The sequence below is a fragment of the Malaclemys terrapin genome, chromosome 9 (genome assembly GCF_027887155.1).
Source record: "Malaclemys terrapin pileata isolate rMalTer1 chromosome 9, rMalTer1.hap1, whole genome shotgun sequence".
Lineage (NCBI taxonomy): Eukaryota > Metazoa > Chordata > Testudines > Emydidae > Malaclemys > Malaclemys terrapin.
The window spans coordinates 87304743-87329684 of NC_071513.1; the positions used below are offsets into that span (position 1 = coordinate 87304743).

General features: G+C 39.5%; 1 protein-coding gene across 2 annotated transcripts in view; it reads right to left on the reverse strand.

Annotated features, from left to right (window-relative positions):
* The window catches only part of SI (sucrase-isomaltase), a 155808-nt gene that overhangs the window by 13570 nt on the left and 117296 nt on the right, over positions 1 to 24942 (reverse strand). Inside the window, exons 47-64 of one of the 2 annotated variants that reach the window (XM_054040390.1) lie at positions 23128 to 23298; positions 21672 to 21827; positions 19945 to 20151; positions 17965 to 18119; positions 12715 to 12883; positions 10722 to 10818; positions 10505 to 10617; positions 10271 to 10396; positions 8470 to 8598; positions 8232 to 8342; positions 7722 to 7784; positions 6187 to 6321; positions 4218 to 4302; positions 3383 to 3521; positions 2549 to 2682; positions 1339 to 1373; positions 1123 to 1239; positions 455 to 603 (exon numbers count right to left, since the gene is read on the reverse strand). In XM_054040390.1, coding sequence (XP_053896365.1) covers positions 455 to 603; positions 1123 to 1239; positions 1339 to 1373; positions 2549 to 2682; positions 3383 to 3521; positions 4218 to 4302; positions 6187 to 6321; positions 7722 to 7784; positions 8232 to 8342; positions 8470 to 8598; positions 10271 to 10396; positions 10505 to 10617; positions 10722 to 10818; positions 12715 to 12883; positions 17965 to 18119; positions 19945 to 20151; positions 21672 to 21827; positions 23128 to 23298 — 2291 coding nt within the window. Of the gene's footprint in view, positions 1 to 454; positions 604 to 1122; positions 1240 to 1338; positions 1374 to 2548; positions 2683 to 3382; positions 3522 to 4217; positions 4303 to 6186; positions 6322 to 7721; positions 7785 to 8231; positions 8343 to 8469; positions 8599 to 10270; positions 10397 to 10504; positions 10819 to 12714; positions 12884 to 17964; positions 18120 to 19944; positions 20152 to 21671; positions 21828 to 23127; positions 23299 to 24942 lie in introns of those variants that run through there. The other variant, XM_054040389.1, reaches the window with a different exon arrangement.

The window sequence follows — 24942 nt, forward strand, 5'->3', positions numbered from 1 at the left end:
GAAAACATTGTCAATCACGGCTTAATCTTTTCAGTCTTATTTTTAATTCTGGGCACACAGTCAGGTTAATGCCACCAATCAATTCCAGTTGCTTGAGGCCCCCATACAGAAGTGAAACACCATTTTTCTATGTGGTTAAAGTTACTGACGTGCCATTGAAAGAGCATCATTAGCTGGATAAACTCCCTTTTTTCAGTTCATGCCACCTAGATTGCACTTCCCTCCAGGAAGGGACAGATTGTCTGCTATTGTGTCTCCAATTAGTGAGAGGTGGGGAAGGGCCAGTCAGAACAGAGAAGGACAAAGGGCTACGGAAAGGGGTGTACGCATAGCCTCATATAGGTCATAGGGAAAAAGCAGGTGTGAGGTTTATGACTGGGCAAAGACTGAACTCCTGCTTCATAACAATTCAGTTATTCTGTATCAATATTGCTGTCAAACACTTAATACTTACTCGTGAAGCAGAGGACGTGTTACAGTGCTACCAAGAACATGGGCTTCATGCATTAAAGTGTAGAGATAAGGTAACAGTGTGTATCTTGTATTGAGTACGTCCCTGGAAATATTTTGAAATTTTTCATCAAAGGAAACAGGATCTTGCCTCTAAAAATAAAGATAAAACAGGGCTACTATTTGTATTGTAAAATCTCTCTTGTGTCCACCTTTCTGCCAACAGAAAATGCATGTGGGCATCCAATAGCAGAATTTGGCTTTATTGATTAAAGTTCAAACAAAAGTTTTAGACAATTAGAAACCGGCACATTTAGAGATCTCCAATAAAGCATGCATCTTTGTGGGTCCAAATCAAGTCCAAATAACGCTGGTTGTAGCTGAAGTCTGCTCTGCTGGCTTCCTGGGAAATGAAGTCGCCCCTTTCCAAACAGCCAAATGGCAGGCTTGATACTGTGGTAAAGGACACTGAAATTTAGGTTCTGATCCAAGCCCCAATGAAGTCAATGGAATTGTTTCCATTGATTTCCATGGATGCTCAATCAGGACCTAGTTTAGGCTGAATAATCCTTTCGTTATTACAGAGCACTACCTTGGAAAGGAACTGCAGCTAATGCTATTTGAATTGACTAATCTCAGTGGCATATAATTTACAGAGAACCGTCAACTCACCATAGTTCCTATCACATTATGATTTCTAGAATAGGTGTAAAATGATCCAAGCTGCATCCAGCGGGCACACATTTCATATGTTGTATCATTGAAGAAGCCACAGATATCTGCTCCAATCTAAAATGATTTAAAAGGTAATTAGATCTGAATAGTGTAGATCACTAGAATGGTATAAAAACATTTAGAATAGGAATTTAAACTAATAACTTAACTTACATAGGAAATTCCAAAGAGGCCAAACTCCATTATACCTGCCAAAAAATCCAAAAATAAATCAGACAAACTTTGCAGTTGCATCTTTCTCTATCAGGCCAAATGAGGAGGGATTCTTAGCAGGGGAGGTGGGGCCAGATGGGATTCACTACAGACAAGGATACTGTCTTGGTCCTACTTCCCCATGATATAAAACTGTAAAATGGCACAATTCCACTTTCTTGCTGTGATATCATCCAAACTTACTGAGAGTTGCTTTTCTTAGTAGTTTACATGACAACACAACATAAACCTCAGCCTAAGCCCTTATAGCTTGAATGGTTCTAGGGTTTTCCTTATCTATGTGATCCCTCTTTGCTTCTAGATCCATATATCTGAGAAAGCTTCACAGATTGGAGTTACACCCCTACATTACAGCTAAAACACTTGATACAACCTTACAGTGATTCAGCAAAAATACTGTTGCCTCTTTATGCATGGTTCAATCACCCAGTGTCCGGATGACTCAATGAAAGAAGTTCTGCATCCCCATTCAAGCTCCACGGATTTGTCCCTCTCTTACTGAAACCCTCTCATTTTCCAGTACAAAACCACCTAGCATGGTTAGCATGTCAGTTAGCATCTGGAGACTAGCCAGCATTCCACTGGTTATGTAGTGGTTTTCCAAATGTTGATTTTGTACTATACGGCATAGAACCATATGCTGTATGTCACAGGAAATGTGATTTCCTGTAGATCTGTGGTAAGCTCATGCAGTTGATCTTAATTAATCACCTCTCTGAGTGCCCTGTGATCTTTTGGTCATGGTAATTTGGAGATCCTTGATATTGCAGCTCCTTATGTTATACCTTCATTAATGTGTTTTTAAATATGTGTAACATCAACTGAACAGCCAGTCTTAGCTGTCTTTGTTTATCTGACAAAGATGTTTAATTTTGTTTAAAACAATAGCTCAGGTTGGATACAACTTAACATGTGTAAAGGTTGCTCAGATGTTACTTATTCATCAATGAGGAGAGATGTCCTACACTGGGCAATCCTAAGAAGTTCATTCAGGCTTCAGGGCTACTCCCTATATCGAAAATAGTGATAATATCAGAAATAGCTCTAAAAACAAAATTAACTCCTAGTGCAGCCATTGTGCTTCAGCAGACTTTTTTCCTTTGTGATGGTTTAAAGTTTGAGGGCCATTAAAATAAGTTACTCCTCATACCAATAATAGATTTTTCAAGCTGGTCCCATCTTGCATAGTTATCACCAAGCCAGTGACCTGCCCATTGTCCACTAGAGGGATACGTTGATCGGGTGATAACAATTCCACGTTCCCCTGTAGCATTGCGTACAGCACTAATATCAAAAATACAAACATAAGCACATTAGATGTGGCAACCATAGAAAAAAATCCTTTCTATAAAATATCTAATTAGGAGACATCAAATGGAGAGACCACATTTCTATGGAAAATGTAGTTCTTAGCTTCTGAGGCCTTGATCCTACAGCTGTGTATGCACGTGTTTAACTTTACTGAGAGTAGTTATATGGAGTTAAGAAGAATTAGTCGCACGAGAAAAGTTACTTATGTGCATAAATTTTTACAGGATGAGGACTTAGATCAGAACTATTTGCCAGTGGGGAGAGAGTTGGGGTTGCTGCCTTTGCAATCAGCATCAGAGTTCTCCAGAACAAACCTGTGAAGTGCTCAGCCCCTCTTGGAGCACTGGGAGCACAAGGATACAAACTGTCCTGGGACTGAGTGGAAGAAGGGGCATAATTTCTTGCACACCCACATGTGGCACACTCTGGCCCTTAATATTTTTAACACTAGACTAACATTTTTTAAATGTTATATTATGTACTACACAATGAAATAATACCAGTGCTAACTGCTTGCACTTCTGTAGTATGACGTCCCGATAAAATCAGTCCCGATTTATATTTAGGCGTTTGTCCCACGTCCCAACTGCAATTAGTCCCAATATTTTGTGGTACTCTTTTTTTTTTTTTGCTCCACCAACAGCACTCGAAGAAAAAAGTGAAAATGACTTACTGGTAGGTAGGTTGTGCCTGTGACCATCCATACAGACTGTGTACATCATAGTGCCTCACAGGGGTCCCATCTGGCAGAAACTGTTGACTTTCCATGCACAAGGTCACGAGATCCAGCCCTTTTTCCTTTTCTGCCAAAGCTAATGAGGAGGAGATTAAAAGTCAAACCATTAAACATAATGCCAACAAGAAACCAGGTAAGTCACTCACTCTTGAAACCTCCATTTTTCCTGTACTACTGCCCTCTTTCAACTGCCTGTGTCCTGATGTATTTTGGCAAGAACATTTAGGGCCATGAATTCCCAGCAATTTTGCAATAGTAGTTCCTCAATTGGAATGATGGCATGATGTATCCCTTGATGATGCCCCTCCAATTTTTTGAGAATTTGTCTCCAAATACTATCTATGTCTAACACTCCTGTATACTAATTCATGGCCACAATATTATTACAATTTGGATATGAGCATGTCATATCATTGTCCTCACCACAAAGGTGCCATTTTACTATGTGGAATCAGGACCTTAGTTTGCATATTCTCCTTAAGATTTTTAACTACAGCCCCAAAGTATATCACAGGAAGTAATCTTAAATAAAAGATTATTGTTGATGCTTACAACCCTTTCCTTGCAGCATGGATTTTAATATGAAAAAATAAGTTAATGCTTAATATTTTATGCAAGGTTGGACCAAATAAACTTTCTTCTTTTGGCCCACAGAGAATAATTAATAATAAAGGATCTAGTTTACAAATCTTTTCTGCTGGGTGACACAGGGTATCATTTAATAACAATGTGTGTGATAATAAGAGTGCAAACTACAGATAGGATTCCTTACGTGGCATATAAGGTGGGTTGTTTAGAAGTGGTTCTCGGCAGCCATCAACTGCTCCATTAATAAAGCTTGCTGGTTCATTCATGTCCTAATTTTTTATTTTTATTTTTTAAGAAAAGAACACAAATATTCAGTAACTTTGTCCTGAACCAATGTCTACTCAGATATTCAATGAACTAAAGTTTCCTAACTGTGTCAGTTTGAATTCTAAGGGGGAAATATACCATCTACTTATAAACAAGGGAGCAAATATACACACAAATTGAATAAATGGAAAATTCATCAGAACTCTTCTGCTGACAAATGCTGTGCTATTACGAATGTTATTTTGTTTCCCCACTAGCTGTTGGCCTCCCTGAGCTCTGACTGAATTAATTAGGGTGCTCCCCCAAACTTGCAATTTATTTCCATACACTAAAGGCCCCTACTTCTCAGGCTCCTGGCTGAGAAGCTATGGACGTGACTGTATAGCTCCCTATGGAGTACATCTGTGTCATTTCTGAATCAGCATGGGGAAGAGAGGAAATCACTACAAAGGGCAGAGGGGTGCACTCTTTAAGCCTAGAAGCTGCTTGTGTTTCATGTTTCTCACACAGCTCCAATTCTATTACCCATATGCACGCTGAGTAGCACCATATGCCCATTGAAATGTCCCCACAGATCACTGCAATCTGAACTCTGTGCTTGTCTTCACCAGTCAAGCATTTTACTATTCAACATGCTCCACTTTGCATATTTTACTCGATCCATCCAAAATGCTACCCCTTAATTTGTTTTATACGAGCTAACAGACAGACATTTGTGCTGGATTCAGAAACACAGAATAGAACAGTAATAGATTTTTTTTCACCGCTTGTCAAAGTACAGTATCATGATACTGATGGTGTTTATCCTAATTGGCATATCATTATTGTACTGTATTAATAAGCTGAGAAATCTCTGTGTTGACATATTTCTTTAGGAAATGGATACAGAGTAACATTTTCTGTAAATGAAAGCCATGCATATTGCAATCTCTTGAAGTTGAGATTTTCAAAGGAGTCTAGGGAATTTAGACATATCTTCCAATAAAACTAGTGTGTGTCATAATCCCCTAGACTACTTTGAAACTAAGAAACAGATTTTCTTAACAGCAGGTTTTCCCTCATGGTCATAATACATTATTAACCCAGTTATTTTACATTGGATGGCTACAATTATTTAAAAAGCAAGGTGATCTTTTGCAGTGATTTTGGGAGAAGTTGTTAAGAGAACATTATTTGTCAAAACAATGCTAACTGATACGGCCCATTTGGTGTATGTGGATATACATTGTACACTCGTCACATCTAATGCTATTACGTGATTTGTCTATGTGGTCTACATTGTTGCATTTTAGGCAATTTCATAACCTGAAATTTAACTTTTCCACAGGGATGGATGTGCACTGATCGTGATGGGAGGAAGCTTACACAGTGCCCAACTAAACAATAACTCGTTGAAGTCAATTTGTTTTAACCCCAACTGTTTTGAGCACTAAATTGACTCACAAAGATTTAACAACTGGGAAATACCCGTGCAGGGGCAGGCGTTAGATTACTTTGCTAGTGCTCTGATTTCCCTTCCTGCTAACTTGCATTTCATCCACAGTTGTTCATACTGGCTCACCACAAATCAGACCCGATCCTTGAACTCCCACAGAAAGCATAATGAAATGCGGCCGTCAGGCACAGAGTCCCCAAAACAAACAGCATTAAACATATACATCGTGTTTGAAGTTTTTGCTGAGGCTAACACTCAAGTTTCCTCATTGTGGGCTCAGCCATTGAGATGAAGAAGCAGTCAACATGGTATTAAAAATAATGAACTACTTAGTAGCATAAAAGTTACTGAAGCCTTCTTAGAATAGTAAGAATTTCATGACACCAGTAACAAATGTCCTACAAGGTGTATTACTAAACAAAGAAACAAAACAAGAAAATCATGCCCTTACAGTCCACAGGCCATCAAATTTTATACTCTTCTCTGGATTAGCTGGATTAGTGTGGAATTCTACTATTTCTCTTTGCCACCACTGTGCTGTTGAATTGCGGAAGAAATCTGGGAAAGCTGCATAAGCTCTGTACAGCTAAAATAGTAAAATACAATATATGAAAAGAGACACAGGTATTGGATATCAAGGTATTGAACTGATTTAACAACCTAAACAAATTAAACCACTGGCTAAGATTGTAATTAAACTACAGAAATCTATTGTTAATATGTACCTACAGTGGTATGAAACTGAATCCTAAAACACATATTCTTTGTTAACTGTTCAAGTAAACATGTCTCAGACTAAAGTAAATAGTCTCAGGTAAATAAAGCATCAGACTCAATGTATAGTCCAAATCAAAAAGAGACAGTAAGAGCACCAAAAGAATGCCACCGTGGCTAAACAGCAGAGTAAGGGAGGCCATTAGAGGCAAAAAAGGCATCCTTTAACATTTGAAAGTCAAATTTAAGTGAGGAAAATAGGAAGAAGAACAAACTGGCAAATTTATTGAGAGAGTATCATAAGGCAAAACAAGAAATAATTTGAGAAGCAACTTGTTCAAGACGTAACAATTAACAATAAGATTTTTTTAAGTACATCAGAAGCAGGAAGCCTACCATTCAGGCAGTGGGACCATTGGAATGCAAAGGTGTCAAGGAAGACAAGGCCATTGCAGAGAAGCTAAACGAACTATTTGCATCAGTTTTCACTGCAGAGGAGGTGGGGGAGATACCCACAATAAAGCTATTCTTTTGGGGCAACGAATCTGGATCAAGATAATTTTGGGGGGAAGAGTCTTTTGTAAAAGTAACCCATGCCTCACCATTCCATTAGAATTCTTAAAGGGGTTCAACAAGCATGTGGATTACGATGATCCAGTCAATATAGTGTACTTGGATTTTCAGAAACCCTTTGACAAGGTCCCTCACCAAAGGCTTTTAAGCAAACTAAATAGTCATGGGATAAGAGAGAAGGTCCTTTCATGGACCAATAACTGATTGAAAGATAGGAAACAAAGGGTTGGAATAAAGTAAGTTTTCACAATGGAAAGAGGTGAACAGCAGAGACCACAAGAGTCTGTACTGGGACCTATGCTGTTCAACAAATTCATTAATGAACTGTAAAAGGTGATGAACAGTGAAATGGCAAAGCTTGCATACAATATAGAATTATTCAAGATAGTTAAGTCCAAAGGAGACCGAGGAGTTATAAAAGGATCTCACAAAACTGGGTGACTGGACAACAAAATGACAGATGAAATTCAGCTTTGGAAAGTAATGCACATTGGAAGAAAGAATCCCAACTATACATATACAATGCCACTAAATATATCTATCGTACACTGATACCTTGAGGCGACCAGAATTCACAGTAATCATCGGGGGGGAGGAGGGGAGGAGAAGAAGGAAAGAAAGTAGAGTAGGCTGAGGTGAAGAGACTGTGAGAGAGAGGGGACTGAAGGGAACATTGGTAGAAAAGTTAAGCATACATACCTCGATCTGTGTTTCTAAATCTAGAGACTCATTAACTACTACATTAGGATAATCTGGCCAAACCTAAAGAGAAAGGAGGGAAGAAAAGAAATTAAGCTACACTGAATTGATTTTTATGTAGTTTCTGAGACCTACTACAGCTTTTAAAATGTACTCTTTGCAGGTCACAGTGCACTCACAACTGCAAAGAAAATATTACATGTTTTGCAGCGTACGTACATTTAGCACTGCACAAAATAAATTCCTTCTATGCACACGTACACCCCTCCCCTAAGAAAAGGGATACAGCTGAATATCATTGTTATAGTGATAGCACTACAGTCTAAACCATCTCACTATTATCTCTCCCAGAGGTATCACAGACACACTAAACAAGAGGGATGGCAGGCAAAGCCTGAGGAATCCACATAAGAAAGTCCTCAATTAAAAAAAAAATGATTTATTCAGAACAGTCATTTTTGCCTTTAAAATCCACTCCTCATTTTCAAACTGTAGTTCTCACAACAGTACCTTTGCCCAGACAATCTCAGTGCTGTTAGGCCATTTGATGAAGACATCATCCTGCACACCTCTTGTGAAAGCTAGATAAGGATTTGTCTCATTGCCCGAAATAGGTGGGTCCTAAAATACAGAGAGAATCCAGTTTTGCAGTTATTTTAACTGTACATTATTTAATTCAATAAGTGAATTATGGTATTTCACTATCTATAAGTATGCTAAGTGAAGAAAAAAGTACCAAACTACTGACCAGAATAGCGATGAATCTCATTCCTTCTTCTTTTATTCGATTAACCAGAGCAGGAAGTCCAGAAAAGTTTGGGCTGAGAGTAAAGTCTAACTTCCGGTCCATGTAATCAATGTCTGTATACTGTACATCCTGCAATAAGTGAAAACAAGACACAAAAAAGGTTAGAAATTATTTTAGAAGTCAAAGGTGTAATTAACTTTAGAAAGTCTGATTCAGACTGGATTAGCTTCAAATGGTATCATCTGGGGTTCTTATTTTTTTCTGAATTAGTTTGCCTAACTAATATTTAAAACACAACCGTCAAAGTAAGAGAATGCTGGCTTTAACAAAAGTAATAAGGCAAAATAAGGCTGTATTTTAAAGCAAAGACATTGGGCTAGATTCATCAGTATGTGCTATATATTCATCCATATTATAAATTTAGTGGTTTTGCACCAGGAAGAAGTTGGCTCAAAATGTTTATATAGAGGCACAATTTAAGATTTGAAGGAAGCATCATTTTCTATGTACATATTTTTACTATGTTCTTATACAGCAGCTAATAAAGTTAAGTAAAGAGATATATAAATTGGAGCTTTATATCATGCAGGGAGAATGCCATGAAAACAGAATGGTACGGTGCAACAGTAGCGTCAGAATTGTCATTCTAGACATTGTGGAAAAATGTTATGGTCCTTTAACTTAAGCAGTAGTTTATGCTTTTAGTTCCTGAGATCAAGAATTCAATCCTGTAAATAAACTGAATTGTTATGAGTGGGGGCTGTACATAAATGGAGATGAACTGCTGTAGCCCTATGACATCTGGGATAAACTTCCCTGCCCAGAAGAAGTGCTAACATCAATAGCTATTTGTCTGACTATAGGCCTTGTCTGCCCTTGGAGAATATGATGTGTTCTTAACTCGGATTATCTAATTCAAGTTAACTAATATTAGATAAACTCATAGTGAAGATAGGGCAGTTTGTAGTTTCCACACATTAGGTGGAAGTAAACCACTGGCCACCAACAGAGTGTAAATTGAGTTAAGAACACACAATGTGTTTTTAAAAAAAGATGCATCCGCTAGTGACCACATATAGAGGTTTATGAGTTTGCTACTTTCTCTAAGATAATGTGCTTGGTCCTTTAATTCAAAAAGTAGAGGCTCATAAGTTTAGATCAGGAGACGTGGGTTCCATCCTTGCAGACTACTTGAAAAAGGGTATCATTACAAATGGTGGCCCATACCAGGATATGACCTACTGTGGACTTCATCCAACTTCTGCTCTTACACAAAACCTTAACAGAGATCTTAGCAATGTTAAGGAAGAATAATTTTCCAAATGAATGTACTCTGTGACAGCCAGATGCCTGGATACAGGGAATATGAGGCTACTATTAAGGTTCTGCATGAGGGCACAATATGGATAAAGTTAGAGAATGTGTTGCTCTTCAGAATCTGTAGGAGATGGAAGCGAATGCCTTATGGTATGTTGGACAATCTTATCAACCCTATTGACAACACTGTAGGTGATGTGAAGGTGACAAGGAATGGTACAGACTTTTCCCTTAACTTCTTTCATTCTTTCCAGGTTGAGTAGCAAGAGTTGGGCCTGATAGGACTAAATTGTTTTTGTTTGGTGTAATGATAATATCATCTGTGAACAGGGCATAAAGGGGCTTAAAGCATACAAAGAATACTGTTTCAGTACAGTATGTGGTTTTGGTTCTATAATTATTTCTCATTTCTTTTTCCCTAGAGAACAAATCTGTGATTAGAGAATTCGAATAACATCACTAATTATAACTGCAAACAACATACATAAGGTATCCTAGCTGCCTTCATTTCCTCATACAGGTCAGAGACTTCGGTGTCATTTTTGTATCCATAACGGCATAACTGGAATCCCAAAGCCCAGTATGGTGGCATGACCGGTCGTCCAATCAGCTAACAACAATAAAATAGAGGGGAAGAAAACATTATTTAATCATGGTAATATGGAAAATAGGACAAAAATACAATTAATTGTATAACTTTTAACATAATCAATCCTACTGCAGTGTATTCCTGAACAACCAACTCTGGCGTTGGGCCCAACACCATGTAAAAGTCCAAAATTCCGCCAATAGTGCGATACGTCAGAGCAGGAGTTGGCTGGAATGTGACATCTGAAAACGCAGAGCATACATTCAGGAACCAAGTAGTTCAATAAACCATTTTTATGAGAAAGTGCATAATAGAGGAAACTATTTCTGAAAGTATTTGTTTTTACCCATTGCATTACTGTTAAGCAAGAGGACTCCATGAGCATTTCCGTCATTTTCCAGGCCCATGTAAAAGGGATGCAAACCATAGGAATTCAATTTGTACTGCAAAAACAAGAAAAAGAAGTTATGGTTTCACTTTGGAGGTGCACATATTTGTGAACATTCTACTGGCAAGTAAATGGTCTAATATTCCTAAATGACTACTGATAAATCCATAAAGTTATCATAAAATAACTTTCCCACAATTTTCATCTTTTAGGCACTTTTGTTGTATTGTACTGATACATTCAAATGGCCTTTTGACATTTTTGTTTTATACAAAAAGTTCTAAAGGTGTAATTGTAAAGGTCAGGAGAGTACAGCTATGTAGATAGAAGACAGCAAGGTATATAATGACTAGACTGATGAAGCAGCATATAAAGGAGAGAAACATGTAACAGTCTATAACATGATCCACCCATGTATTTTCCTATCACATATTTTTAACAATGACAGCTCAGCAGTTTACAACTAGAAAACCAATGATTACGGAGCACTCATTTTAAAGGGTCAAGTCATGTAGTTTGCTAATCCACTGAACTTTCATTCCTGTAGTTTCACAGAATTCCTTCACAAAAATTTCTCTATACTGTGGCTTGCTGGAATACTTGTTGTGATGGCTCCCACTGTAATGTGATGTGCGTAACATTAACATACAGTTCTCATCACTGAACCATTTTTCATAAAAACACATGAGTCCGTGATCAGTCTTAGTCGTTTTACATATATGTATATGTATGAAATTACTATTTACATTTGAGGCCCCAGATAGACCCACTTCCTTCTCTTTCTGTTTGCAGGCAGAAGCCCTACCCGGGCATACTTCTACATCTTCTCAGTCACTCCCTATGAACTTGGAAGAGTGGACATTTTTTGTACTCCCTTAACCCAGAAAAGATCACCCAGGATTATGTCCAAGGCCTCCAGCATTTAGTCACATTTATAGGAGCAGCCTGAAAGTGATATGAGGCTGGTTCCATCTGAGCTAATGCTTGCCCGGCTCACAGGGAGATCTGACTGTTGCATTCTCCTTGCTCCCTGCTTCTTGCTGCTGACATCTTGGTGCCTCAGGGTGACCTGTGACCTGTGGGGGGATGTTGGGATTTCATGACCTGGTACTAACCCGTCTCACTCTTGGAGGTGGAACCATTGTTCTTATGTTCCTCGCCATTTCTGCCCCAACCTCACCTGCAGGGTTGGTGTGTGCTTTCAGAATTGCTGGGCACTCTCCCGTAATTTCCATTAAAGTCAAACGAGAGCTCTGAGCATCCCGCATCGCAGGAAACCTGGCCAATATATATATTTTAACTATGTGTGTGTGAGAGTGATTGTCTATGGGTTGCTCTCCCTCTCCCTATCCTCTCTACACAAGCCAAATTTGCAAAGTGGATAAAACGGCTGCCAAGACATGTCTATATGAAATATTACAACCACAATATTTCAGGTTAGAAGTGGATTTCACGAAGTGGCCTTCAACAAAATAATCAAACCTTGAAAAGTTAATAAAAGTTAAATTTCCAGAACGTGGGAAGGATGAGAGAAAACTGGCAAAAAGTATGGCCAAAAATAGTTCTCCAGGTCTGCGCAGTTCTTGTAGAAACCAACATACACCATAGAAACATAGGAATTAACATAACAGATAAGATCAGTGGCCCATATAGCCTGCTACCCCATCTCCAGATGTGGTAAATATTAGATGCTTCAGAGAAAAGTGCAATTAATCCAAAATATAATAACCTGTTTTAAGAGAAGGACCTTAACTGTTACTAAACTGAGTTATGGTTTGTTGTAATGATAATGATATCTGTGAACAGGGCATATCATACACCAGTGTTACTGCCTGCATTGTTTTAAAACAAAATATACTACAGTCACCCTGGAAAAAAATCAAAGTAATGTGCACCAAGAACATAGTTGTTGTTTAGGAAAGAATCTAATTCAAACTTCATCTCTACTTACACCAGGGGACTGGTCTTTCGTAAACATTCCCCAGGTGTTCCAGTTCATATCACGCCGAAATGTAGTGTGTTCAGTTTCACCAAATCCGTAGACATACTGTGATGGCAGACGGGTAGAAATCTGAATGAACATGTCGCTAAAGGTGAAGCCAGGTACCTGAGAATCCCAGCTGAAAGAGAAGGATTACCCAACTTTCATAAGTAAAGAGCTGGAAAGATACACAAATAATAGTGGCTGATAATTTTGAAAGTTACAGAGAATATTTGGTGTATTAGCCGTGTAATTGCTTTTATTAATGAAGTGCAGGGTGACTGTTTAATTTGCTGGAAGACTATCTGTGTCAGACTGTAAGGAAGTTGGGTATTATTGAATACACTCTGGAATTTAGATAAAATGAACACTAAATACGTATTAAGAAGTTTCTTAGAACTGAAGGAAACTAATTAATCTATATATTAATTTCAATTTTAGTGATGTTTTTAAACCCAGTGTATTGTATGCTTAGTAATGATGACACATGGGGAAGCAAAGGAAATGTTAGAGTCTCTGATGATTGAAGTTTGAATGATTTGTGAAGTCAAGGCTGAAGACAGTTTTGTTGGCTTGGATAAGCACCTGAACTTTCAAACCAAAAGCAAATTGTGAAAATTTTGGGTCTCTTGCGTAATTTGTGCTGCTACTCAGGAGAAAAAGTTTTCATAGATTCAGAAGATTCCAAAGCCAGAAAAAACCACTGCAATAATCTAGTCCAGGGGTAGGCAACCTATGGCATGCGTGCCAAAGGAGGCATGCAAGCTGATTTTCAGTGGCACTCACACTGCCTGGGTCCTGGCCACCAGTCCGGGGGGCGCTGCATTTTAATTTAATTTCAAATGAAGCTTCTTAAACATTTTAAAAACCTTATTTACTTTACATACAACAATAGTTTAGTTATATATTATAGACTTATAGAAAGAGACCTTCTAAAAACATTAAAATGTATTACCGGCACGCGAAACCTTAAATTAGAGCGAATAAATGAAGTCTCGGCACACCACTTCTGAAAGGTTGCCAATCCTTGATCTAGTCTGACCTCCTGTATAATACAGGCCATAGAACTTGCCCAAAATAATGCCTAGAGCATATGTTTTAGAGAACCATGCAATCTTGGTTTAAAAATTGTCAGTGATGGAGAATCCACCACAGCCCTTGGTAAGTTGTCCCAATGGCTACCTTACCCTCACTGTCAAAAATGTATGCCTTACTTCCCAGTCTGAATTTGTCTAGCTTCAGCTGTAAGCAACTAATTGTGTTATACCTTTCTCTTCTAGATTGAACAGCCCATTATTATCTATTTGTTCCTCATGTAGATACGTACAGATTGTAATAAAGTCACCCCCTAGCCTTCTCTTTGTTAAGCTAAACAAATTGAGCTCTTTGAGTCTATCACTATACGGTATGTTCTCTATTTGTTTATGTCATTCATGTGGCTCTTCTCTGAGCCCTCTCCAATTTATCAAAATCCTTCTTGAATTGTGGGCACCAGAACTGGACACAGTAATCCAGCAGCAGTCGACAGGTACAAATATAGAAATAAAATAACCTCTTTAATCCTAGGCAAGAGCCTCTTCCTTATGCATCCCAGGAATGCATTAGCTCTTGTAGCCAGAGCTTCACACTGGGAAGTCCCATTCAGCTGATTTTTCACCATGACCCCCAAATCTTTTTCAGAGTCACTGCTTCCCAGGATAGAATCTCCTATCATGTAAGTATGGACTTTGTTCTTTGGTCCTAGATATATACATTTACATTTATCCATATTAAAATGTCCATTTGCTCAAGCTCAGTTTACCAGATCACTCTGAGTCAGGAACCTGTCCTCTTCAATATTTAACAATCCCCTAATTTTTGTGGCATCTGCAAACTTTGTCAGTATCGATTTTATGTTTTCTTCCAGGTCATTGATAAAAATGTTAAATACCGTTGTGAATATACGCATTCTGCTCAAGGTGTATGCACGCCGCATTCATTCAAATCAAAGATGTATCCTTGCAGTACCACTTATGGAACACGCACCCCTGCCTTCCTCAGGCAGGGAGCCAAGGACTTTAAAGGAGCTTGACCACTGCCTCCCTCTCCATTCCTTCATACCAGTGTCCAGCTAATACACTAAGTAGCGAGGAAGAGTCGTGGAACATATATGTGCACAACACAATGGGAAAAAGGATAGTTACTGTATAGGTAAGTAACCATTTTTTCTCCTTCAATTGATTGTTCACAAAAACATTCCACTGCAGGTGACTCACTAGCAGCTGCCTTACAGATGGTGGGACTTTGGATCACTTGAAGAGAGATTGTAACAATGACTTGCCCATATTGGCACCATCTCAGAAAGCTTGAGTGATAGGCCAGTGACCGGAAGAGGTATATACTAGTAAACAAGTTGCTGTCTTGCATATATCCACTATTGCAGTGGTTCCCAAACTTGGGATGCCACTTGTGTAGGGAAAGCCCCTGGCAGGCCGGGCTGGTTTGTTTACCTGCCACGCCTGCAAGTCCGGCCGATCGTGGCTCCCACTGGCCGCGGTTCGCTGCTCCAGGCCAATGGGAGCTGCTGGAAGTGGTGCGGGCCGAGGGATGTACTGGCCACCGCTTCCAGCAGCTCCCATTGGCCTGGAGCAGCGAACCGCGGCCAGTGGGAGCCACAATCAGCCAGACCTGCGGACGTGGCAGGTAAACAAACCGGCCCGGCCCACCAGGGGCTTTCCCTACACAAGCGGTGTCCCAAGTTTGGGAAACACTGCACTATTGGTATGTTATTCAAGAACACTGAGGAAGTGGAATGAACCTTTGTGGAATGGTCCATTATCCTCGGAGGGGGAGCAATCTTTGCTAGATAATAGCAGAGTTTGATGCAGTCAGAATTCCAATGAGATATATACAGTTCTCTAACTAGCTGCCCTGTACTCCTACAAAGCGTATAGGAGATAATCTAAAAGAATGTACAAAGTATGCAGCCTCTCTTTGGCTTTACCAGAATGAGCCTTTGGAAAAAAAGCACCGGAAGATGAATGATCTGATTGAGGTGGAACTTCAGACATAAACAAGGTGTGGCCAAAAAGAAACTTTGTTTTTGTGAAATGTCTTAAAAGGGGGCTTTGCTAACAGTGCCTGAAGCACAGACTCCCTTTCAGCAGATGGTACCTGACTGCTACCAGAAATGCTGTTTTCATTGATAGCAACAATTATAAGGGTGTTGTTGCTAAAGGATAAAAAATGGGGAACCATCAAACAAGACAAAACTAAATTCATCTAGTGGATCAGAGACAGGAGGGCATATGTGAATTGGGACTTTTAAGAACTGAGGCATCGAGAGATGCGAAAAGACAGTAAATCCCATCTACCAGTGGATGTATCACAGAGATAGAGGCTAAATGCACCCTTAGAAAACTGATGGGGAAAACCATAAGATTTAAAATATAGCAGGTAATCTAATATATGTGTAATATCTGGATTACTTGGTGACAACCGGTGAGACCCAATCCAGATTGGGAACCTTTTCCATTTCATTGATAAGTGGCTCTGGTTGTACCCTACCTGGTGCATACCAACATGGCTTGGACATCCTGAGAGCAAACTCTTTCCTCACTGCCAGTCATCCAAATAAGGAAATATCTGAATGCCTAAACGTTGAAGATGACCTGCCAATACTGCCATACATTTGGTAAACACCCTCAGGGCATGTGTTAGGCTGAAGGGCAGCACCATGTCCTGGTAGTGCATATTGCCTACCATGAATTAAAGATTCATGTGGCAATACACCCTAGCCACAGAAAGTAAGTATGTATCCTGCAGCTGGAGGGCAACGTACTAATCCTCCACCTTCCAGGAAGGGATAACAGATGATAGGGGAACCATTCTGTTCTTCATTTTCTTGGTTAATCTGTTAAACTTTCTTAGATCTTAGATCTGGGAATCTACATTTCTCTTCCAAAACAGGCTTTGGAGCCAGGGCACCCAGAGAGGCACTCCTTGTGGAGGAATGCTCTGCTCTGTCATGTTCAGGGTCGGGCTCTTAAGAGGGACATGTTGCCTTTTCAGGAAGACTAACTTTAAGACAGGAATTCCTTTGTTTCTTCATCCTCGTGGGGAAAGAGGTACAGATAGGACATTTGTTCCCCATTTGTCCCTCTCCTAAACAAATTAGGCAACATTTGAAACTCTCAATAACAGCCATGCATGTGGAACACAGATGTTTTGGCTTTTTTTGCCATGCAAAAATCCCCTGGATTTAAACCATCAGCTAACTAACTAAACTGCAACTATACGAAGTGAACTAGAAGTATGTACAAATCAGAAAATCTCTTTCACAGATGGCTGCAACAGGAAGCTCTCCAGCTCTCACCACAGATGGTACGGAAGGACTGAGAGGGAGGTGGCAGCCATGTTCCTTTTATGGCCTCAGGTCCATGCACGAGAAGAGCAGGGGCACGCATACTGACTAGTGGTACTGCTGGCAGAAGTCTTGTACTCAAGTGCATTGGGTGCACATACACCTACAGTGGAATGTACACGAGCACAACCAATCACTCAAAGGAAATGTTTAGCTATCTTCATTTTGTTTAAGCCACAGCTCCAGCGTCAGTGGGATAGCGTCTCTTTTAAGCTGGGTATCAGCTCAGAATCAGCATCTGTAAACCACATTCTTTTTGTTCTGAATTTTTCAGAATTAGTTTGATATTTTGCAATAGATTTAGTTCTAAGTGAGAATTAATTGCTCTGGAAGCTCTTGAGGATGTTATCACTGATGTAATAATGTGCTCTCTAAGGATATGTCTACACTGGACCTTGAGGTGTGATTTCCAGCTCAGACAGACATACCTGTGCTAGTTTTCATCAAGCTAGCATGGTAAAACTACAAGCGTAGCCACAGCGATGCCAGCAACAGGACAGGTTAGCCGAGTACATCCCTAGTGTTTCAGATGGGATTGTACTCAAGGCCGATAGCCTATCTCAAATTTATAGGTACCACAGATACACTTCTATTTTTTGTTTGCATTTCCAACTCCAGTGTAGAAATACGCTAAAATAATAAATAGGTCTTGCTGAAACATATCAAGTTAATTTAACATTAAGTACTTTTCAGCAGTAACACCATGGCAGCTTAGCAAAATGCAGCCTATTCAAAGCTAAGCCAGTATTTAGGGATTTCCACCAAACATACAGGTTAAAATTAAAATGTCATCTATAGCAAACCAAGTTTTCACTTACATAATTGTTCCAGTGTGTTTGCGCCGAATCTCAATACCAAATGGATTGTTCTTAATAGTCACTTCATAGAGTCGACCTGCTTCTGTACTTGTTGGAGTACTAGGGAGGAATAGTGGTACTGGAACTTCATATCTTTTATTGTTGGCATCATAAATCTATGAAAAGAAAGACAGTAGTCTTGAAGGCAGGGTGACCAGATGTCCCGATTTTTAGCTGTTTGTCCCGCGTCCCAACCGATCTCTGGTCGGGATGCAATTTGTCCTGATATTTTGCTCCGCCGGCGGGTTTTTTTTTTTCCCCCCCGCTGGCAGAAGGCAGCACTCGGCTTCCCTCCCTCCTCCCCTCCCCTCTCTGGTGTCCCGATATGGTTACTAATACTAATACAAGAAAGCATTTGAGTATACCATTTTTATATTAATTGGGGAATTAATTAATGAGTATTCTAGTGAAACTTGGCTTTCATTAAGACTGAATTCAGATCTTTATCACATCCTACAAAGACACAGTAAATTTTGCACACGGATTTTCAGTACTTGCTTAATTCTGTTGAGCAGTATCTCACTCCTTGAGTAGACTCATGGTTTTCAATTGGATGATCTGCAGAGTGAGGTGCTACTCAGCCTGAATAAGAATCTGGCCCAATGAGAGGACTCTCAGAACGTGATACTACTCAGCCTGATTAAAGGCAGCAGAATGAAGCTAGTAGAATGTTCAGCTAAGGAAGACGATGCCGCACATGTGGTTGAACCGTGAAAAGTAAGTGGCTGCAGACTCCTCGCTCAAGCTCTTGTACACCTTACATAATGTACAGGAGTCCACTCTCAATCCCTGTGTCCTTTATAAGGAAAACAAATAGGAGCCATCTCTGAGGCACCTTATGAGGATTATAGCTGTGGAGGCCGATTTTTCACAGCTTGAACTGGTTCCACGTCAATTATTACCTCAGTGCTTTGATAAAACCCTGCACATCTATGTTCATCACTGATGTTTGTTGAAACTTAGGTAGCTCAACTGACACGCTGAGCTGTCTGTAAAAGAGCTCACAGAGAAAAAACCCCAAAGAGGTGAGAATAAGCACTCTGGAACCTCACACCACTTCTAATATTCAACATGTCAGACATGGGACACGAGGTGATATGACATTACATATGGAATAGGTCAAATTGCTCAGTAATCAGTAGGTCATGCTACTGCAACAGTACGAAACAAAGCAGTGTTATCCACGTATTTGCACAGCAAGCCATCATTAGCAGTTTGGAGAAAACGTGATCACTCTCTTTGAATGATAAAACAAAATATAATGAAATAGGCTCTAGAACAGTGGTTCTCAACCAAGGTAAGCATACCCCTAGGGGTACGCAGAGGTCTTCTAGGTTGGACATCAACTCTTCTAGATATTTGCCTAGTTTTACAACAGGCTACATAAAAAGTACTAGCCAAGTCGGTAAAACTAAAATTTCATACCGACAATGACATGTTTATATTGCTCTATATACTGTATTCTGAAATGTAAGTATAATATTTATATTCCAACTGATTTATATTCCAACTCTTATAATTATACAGTAAAATGAGAAAGTAAGCAATTTTTCAATAATAGTGTGCTGTGACACTTTTGTGTTTGGGTATCTGATTTTGAAAGCAAGTAGATTTTAAGTGATTTGAACTTGGGATTACGCAGGACAAATCAGACTCCTGAAAGGGGTACAGTAGTCTGGAAAGATTGAGAGCCACTTCCCTAGAAGGAGGTAGATGTGTAGTTGCTCCCGGATGCATCTGAGGGGGAGCCCCTGAGCACCAAGGCTTCAACTGTGGCAGCCTTTACATAAGCCATTCAAAAGATGGGTCAATTCTTACTCTCTCCTACTCTCCTCTGTAGCCATGTACGGTCTAGTCACATTTTAGCTCAGTAAAAATGAAAAAGTATCACCATCACCAATCTCAGCATAGATTGTCTCAACAGATTCAGACTGAAATTACCTTGAACTGCAACATGTTGTTGTCATGATATTTCACTTCCAAGCGAAGTGTGTTGATAGAGGGAGAACGATCCCCATAGCGGTCAGGGATATTAAGATTTCTGGAGAGGTCAGCTGTAAGACCCGAATCGTTGTTTTGAATGTTACTGACAGAATAGCCATAATTACTTGGGTAGTAACATGATGGTACAAGGAAGTTAGAGGCAACCTGAAAAATATATTGCAGATTAGAAAACAGTATGTGAGATCATTCATTTTCATAACAGTAAAAGACAGAAAAATCCCATTTTAACAGGTAACTCATTACATGAGCAATTGGTTGGAAAGGTTACTGCAACAACGCTGAACAGTGTGAAAATGAACCCTAATGAAGAACACAATGATTTATGCAATTAATATCAGAGAAAACTTTCCATCATTACAGTGGTGTCCTTTGGAGGAGGACATCCCATTACAATTATACAGATATGCACCATTTGAGTGGACAATTTCAATGCAGAGAATTTAAGTACGTTTAGAAATATGAAGAAAAGAACTTCCTGGGATTTATTTATGATTTGTCATCACTTATTTACATTTAAAAAACATTAGCGCTTGATAACTTTATCTTTCCTTTTCTTAAGTGTATTTTTAATAGAAGCATCTTTCACTTGTTTATAAAATTATATTATATTAGCAGTGGCAAGGAACACTGCATTTAATGCAGGTGTTTAGCAGTCACTATTCTAAATCCCCCTGTCAAATTCCTTGTGTTTTTCTGATATTTTCATTTTCAGAGTGAGATTTTTTCATGCTTTGTGTATGCCCAGAGGGTTTTTCTCCGCCTGAAAGTTTGAGGATAAGCAAGCCCACCTTTTATTGAATACACGGACAGGGAAAAAATACACTTTTTCTCACCATTAAAAAGAAAAATTATGACAACAAAAAAAAACCTTGCAACTTCCTCTGAACAGGTGTACAGTCAAACAGTGTTTGAGAGGTGAAATCAAGCATGCATCAAGTAGCTCTAAATGACGAGAAGTGCCTTTTGTTGTTCAGGAGGAAATGGCTGAGAATTCACCTATTTACTTACTAATTTCATTGACTCAGCATACTGAGAAGATCTTTTCACTGAGGACTCAATCTTACTTCCATTAGAATCAAGTGAAATCTTTGCCTGGCACACAGATTACCATTGTCCTCCTTATCCTAATCAAGCTTGGAATCAAACAGCTAAAGAGAAGGATGGGAAAGAGAGAAAAATAGAATAGGGATGAAGTGATACTTGAGATGGTACTAAGTGTAGAAACCTCAGGTTCACATCTTAGGAGTTGCTCAAGACCCAGCTCTGGGGATGCTGATGTCAGCCGATTTCCTCTTTTTGGCTGGTCTTTTCAGATCAGGAAAAAGAGAGCCCAATGGCAAAATGGCAAATGCCTGAGTCCCAGCAGTGGTAGTGATGGTTATAGTGGTAAGGATGATTAATTCTGCCTGCCATGCATAAGCGAGCTGCCAAGTGATCCCCTGAGAAGCAATGTCCAAAATGGGTGGCAACCTTGATCATACTTATTATTATTAGTCATACTTATTTTCATCTCTCAAACATTTTGTTGTGTTGCTAAAACAATTCTGCAAGCTCATCAAATACCTAAAAACCCTAGTCAGCAACTCTTTTAGTTGAGATAAATTAAGTTAGTGTTATTAAAGTAGTGTCCTTATTCTTGCTTCTCACAAATCATTTCTGCTTACCTGCCAGATACAGCCACGAGCAGTACAATTTTCTTGTGATGCACCTGAGTCAGGATAACAGTTAAATTTTTCATTGTCTTCAACAATGAGGACCGAAGACCAGTCCACTGAGTATGGTTTCCCTAGTCCAAGCTGAAGCCCAGTAATATGCAGCAGCTTTTGAAAGGAAACAAAAGACAACAAGAAATCTACCTGAGGCCATTACATTTTTCAGCTCTCACACTACTTATTAAATAGGGTTTTCTTTTTGTCTTCTTCCCCTAATTCAAATTTGAAACAATTATCTGTGACTTATTTTAATATGACACAGATTTTGAATTCCAATCTATGGGCTTCCCAGGGACCCTGTGAAGATCAGTATCCTGCTCTTTCTTTTTAAAAGCTTGGAGTCCATTCTGATTTCACCTGTGCACAGGAATTCCTGCTTTCCCATCCAAGGAATGATAGCACAGCTAAATACGATAGTGGGGTTTTTTTTTGTATGTTTCAGGCGCAAGGCAGAAAGGCGTAAGACTTAATAAAGGATACAGTTTTGTAGAAAGCCTTGGGAAGAGGCTGGGGGTGGGGATAAGCTTGCATTTTTCCATCAGAAGAGTGGCAACCCTAAAAGCAGCTACAGGAGTTATGTTTATATTTGAAAGGCAGTCCAGAGGAATGTGTCTTGAAGGCCACCATGATCATCAGGATTTGTTTCAACTGCATTTAGGAGTGCTTGACTCAATTATTATTTATAGTTAATACTGACTTCTTCCCCAGGGGAGATTTTTTATTCCTGGGAAATCTTTTTATTATTTTATGAGACAATAAGAAATGTGTTGGGTATTTCACAAAACATGCAGAGTCAAATCATGGCCCACTGGGAGTTTTGCCAATGGCTCCAGTGGAGCCAAGATTTAACCCATAGAGGTAGGGTCTTTGCTCTGAATTGCATATAGCCTATATTTGACAAAACACAACAAAAAAGTTAAATAATTATACAGGGGCAGGGGAAGGGAGGAGGAAGGAAATGGGTGGCAAGAACAGAATCATCTAGCTTCTCAGTAAGTATTTGTTGGAGATACTATATTCCCTCTCAGTTCTCTTAGGGCTTAAATAAGCTTTTAGGAGGGTTGGGGAAAAAAAATCAAGCAATCAGAGTTAGGAATTTCCAAAGATTAAGGTTTTTACTGCAGCAATAACTTAGCCACACTGCACATACGCTCTGCTATATTTTCTTTTCTTTTTGATCTTGTCAAATTGAAACCGTTTGATTACATTTTGTTATTTACTAAAAATCATACAACAATTCCAGGTTGTTTGATTTCTCAATGCAATCATTTCTAGTGGTACATTTTTGTATTTATTAAAAAAATATAGGACTTAATATTGCAACTAAAATCTGATTCAATGCCAAGTTTAAGGAAGAAAGGTTACATTATTCAGCAGATGGCTTAATACCCTTGAATTAGCTGCTTACCTTTTTTGTAGAAGTATAGTTGATATTATGGAGAGATGGAACTGTCACACCATTTTGTTTTACTGTAACACCTAAAGGTGTTTCGGCAACTCCCAAGATTTTAATTTCATCAAATTTTAAATTATTTGGGTCAGTGTATCCATTGTGCACAACCTTAATATCTAAAACATGCTGAAAAGACAACAAAATATATTAGATTCATATTATCCCAACTTGCCATCAAATTGATGTTTAGATGTCATAGTGTCTTAGGCCTGGTCCACACTAACCCCCCACTTCGAACTAAGGTACGCAAATTCAGCTACATTAATAACGTAGCTGAATTCAAAGTACTTTAGTTCGAATTTACCGTGGGTCCAGACACGGCAGGCAGGCTCCCCCGTCGATGCCGCATACTCCTCTCGCCGAGCTGGGGGGGGGGGAAGAGGGGAGGGAAGGAAACGACTTACGGAATCTTCCCTCACCATGAACCTGAAGGACCAGACAAAATTGCTAACCCTGCACTTCCAGAGTACAGAGATGACTCCTTTCTAGCATCATCTGAGGCACAATTCAACCCATATGTGGTGGGGAGGGGATGTGTAGATACATGGTTCAGACCCCCTCCCAATAAAAACTGGCATATGAATATAGGGGTACCTGAAACCACCTGAACTTTTTTTTTTAAAATGTGACTATATTTCAAGTTGGATGAGTTCCTTTATAATACATGTTGCTTTTCTCTATACCACAGGGAATTTATAGACATGTGTGTGTTTAATGGCATGTTGCTTTTAAAAATATGCATGAGATGACGAGCTATAATGTACTCATTTAAATAGATTGGTAAAATGACAGCGAAAGTGCAGCTGACAAAATGATACTATTAGCCTCATGTTACTTTGATTTCTGCATATGTAAATGTTTAAGTTTTACAAATACATTTTATGAAATATAGTTTCACTATCAAACAGAGTATTTAAAATATCTTCACAATACACCTCTACCTCGATATAACACTGTCCTCAGCAGCCAAAAAAAAATCGGTGAAACCGCGTTATATCGAACTTGCTTTGATCCGCGGAGTGCGCAGCCTCGCCCCCCCCCCCTCCCCCCGGAGCACTGCTTTACCACGTTATATCCGAATTTGTGTTACATCAGGTCGCGTTATATCGGGGTACAGGTGTACTTCTAAAATATGTATTTATTACAATTTATTCAAATAAAATATAGCATGTTAAATGCAATTACAGACAATCTCAATACAACAGCTTATCTCACTCCCATTTCTACACAACCACTTCTGGAAACTACAAGTGTTCAGAACTGGGATTTTGATATAGCTCACTGTAGAGTGAGACCAGCTGTGAAATTAGGACCCATGATCTGTGTTTGGATTGTAAACCAATCTTTCTCTTTGAAAGTCTGCGTGTAATCACATCTGCAGTTCTGGTTTGAGCCCACCATTAAATATAAGGTAGAACAGTGGTTCTCAAATTAGGGCAGCCGCTTATGCAGTGAAAGCCCCTGGCAGGCCTGGCCAGTTTGTTTACCTGCCGCGTCTGCAGATTTGGCTGATCGCGGCTCCCACTGACCGCGGTTCACTGCTCCAGACCAATGGGGGCTGCAGGAAGATGCGCAGGCCGAGGGACATGCTGGCCACCCTTTCTGCAGCCCCCATTGGCCTGGAGCAGCGAACCGCAGCCAGTGGGAGCCGTGATCAGCCGAACCTGCAGGTGTGGCAGGTAAAGAACTGGCCCAGCCTGCCAGGAGCTTTCCCTGAACAAGCGGTGGCCCTAGTTTGAGACCCACTGAGGTAGAAGATATAAAGATCTC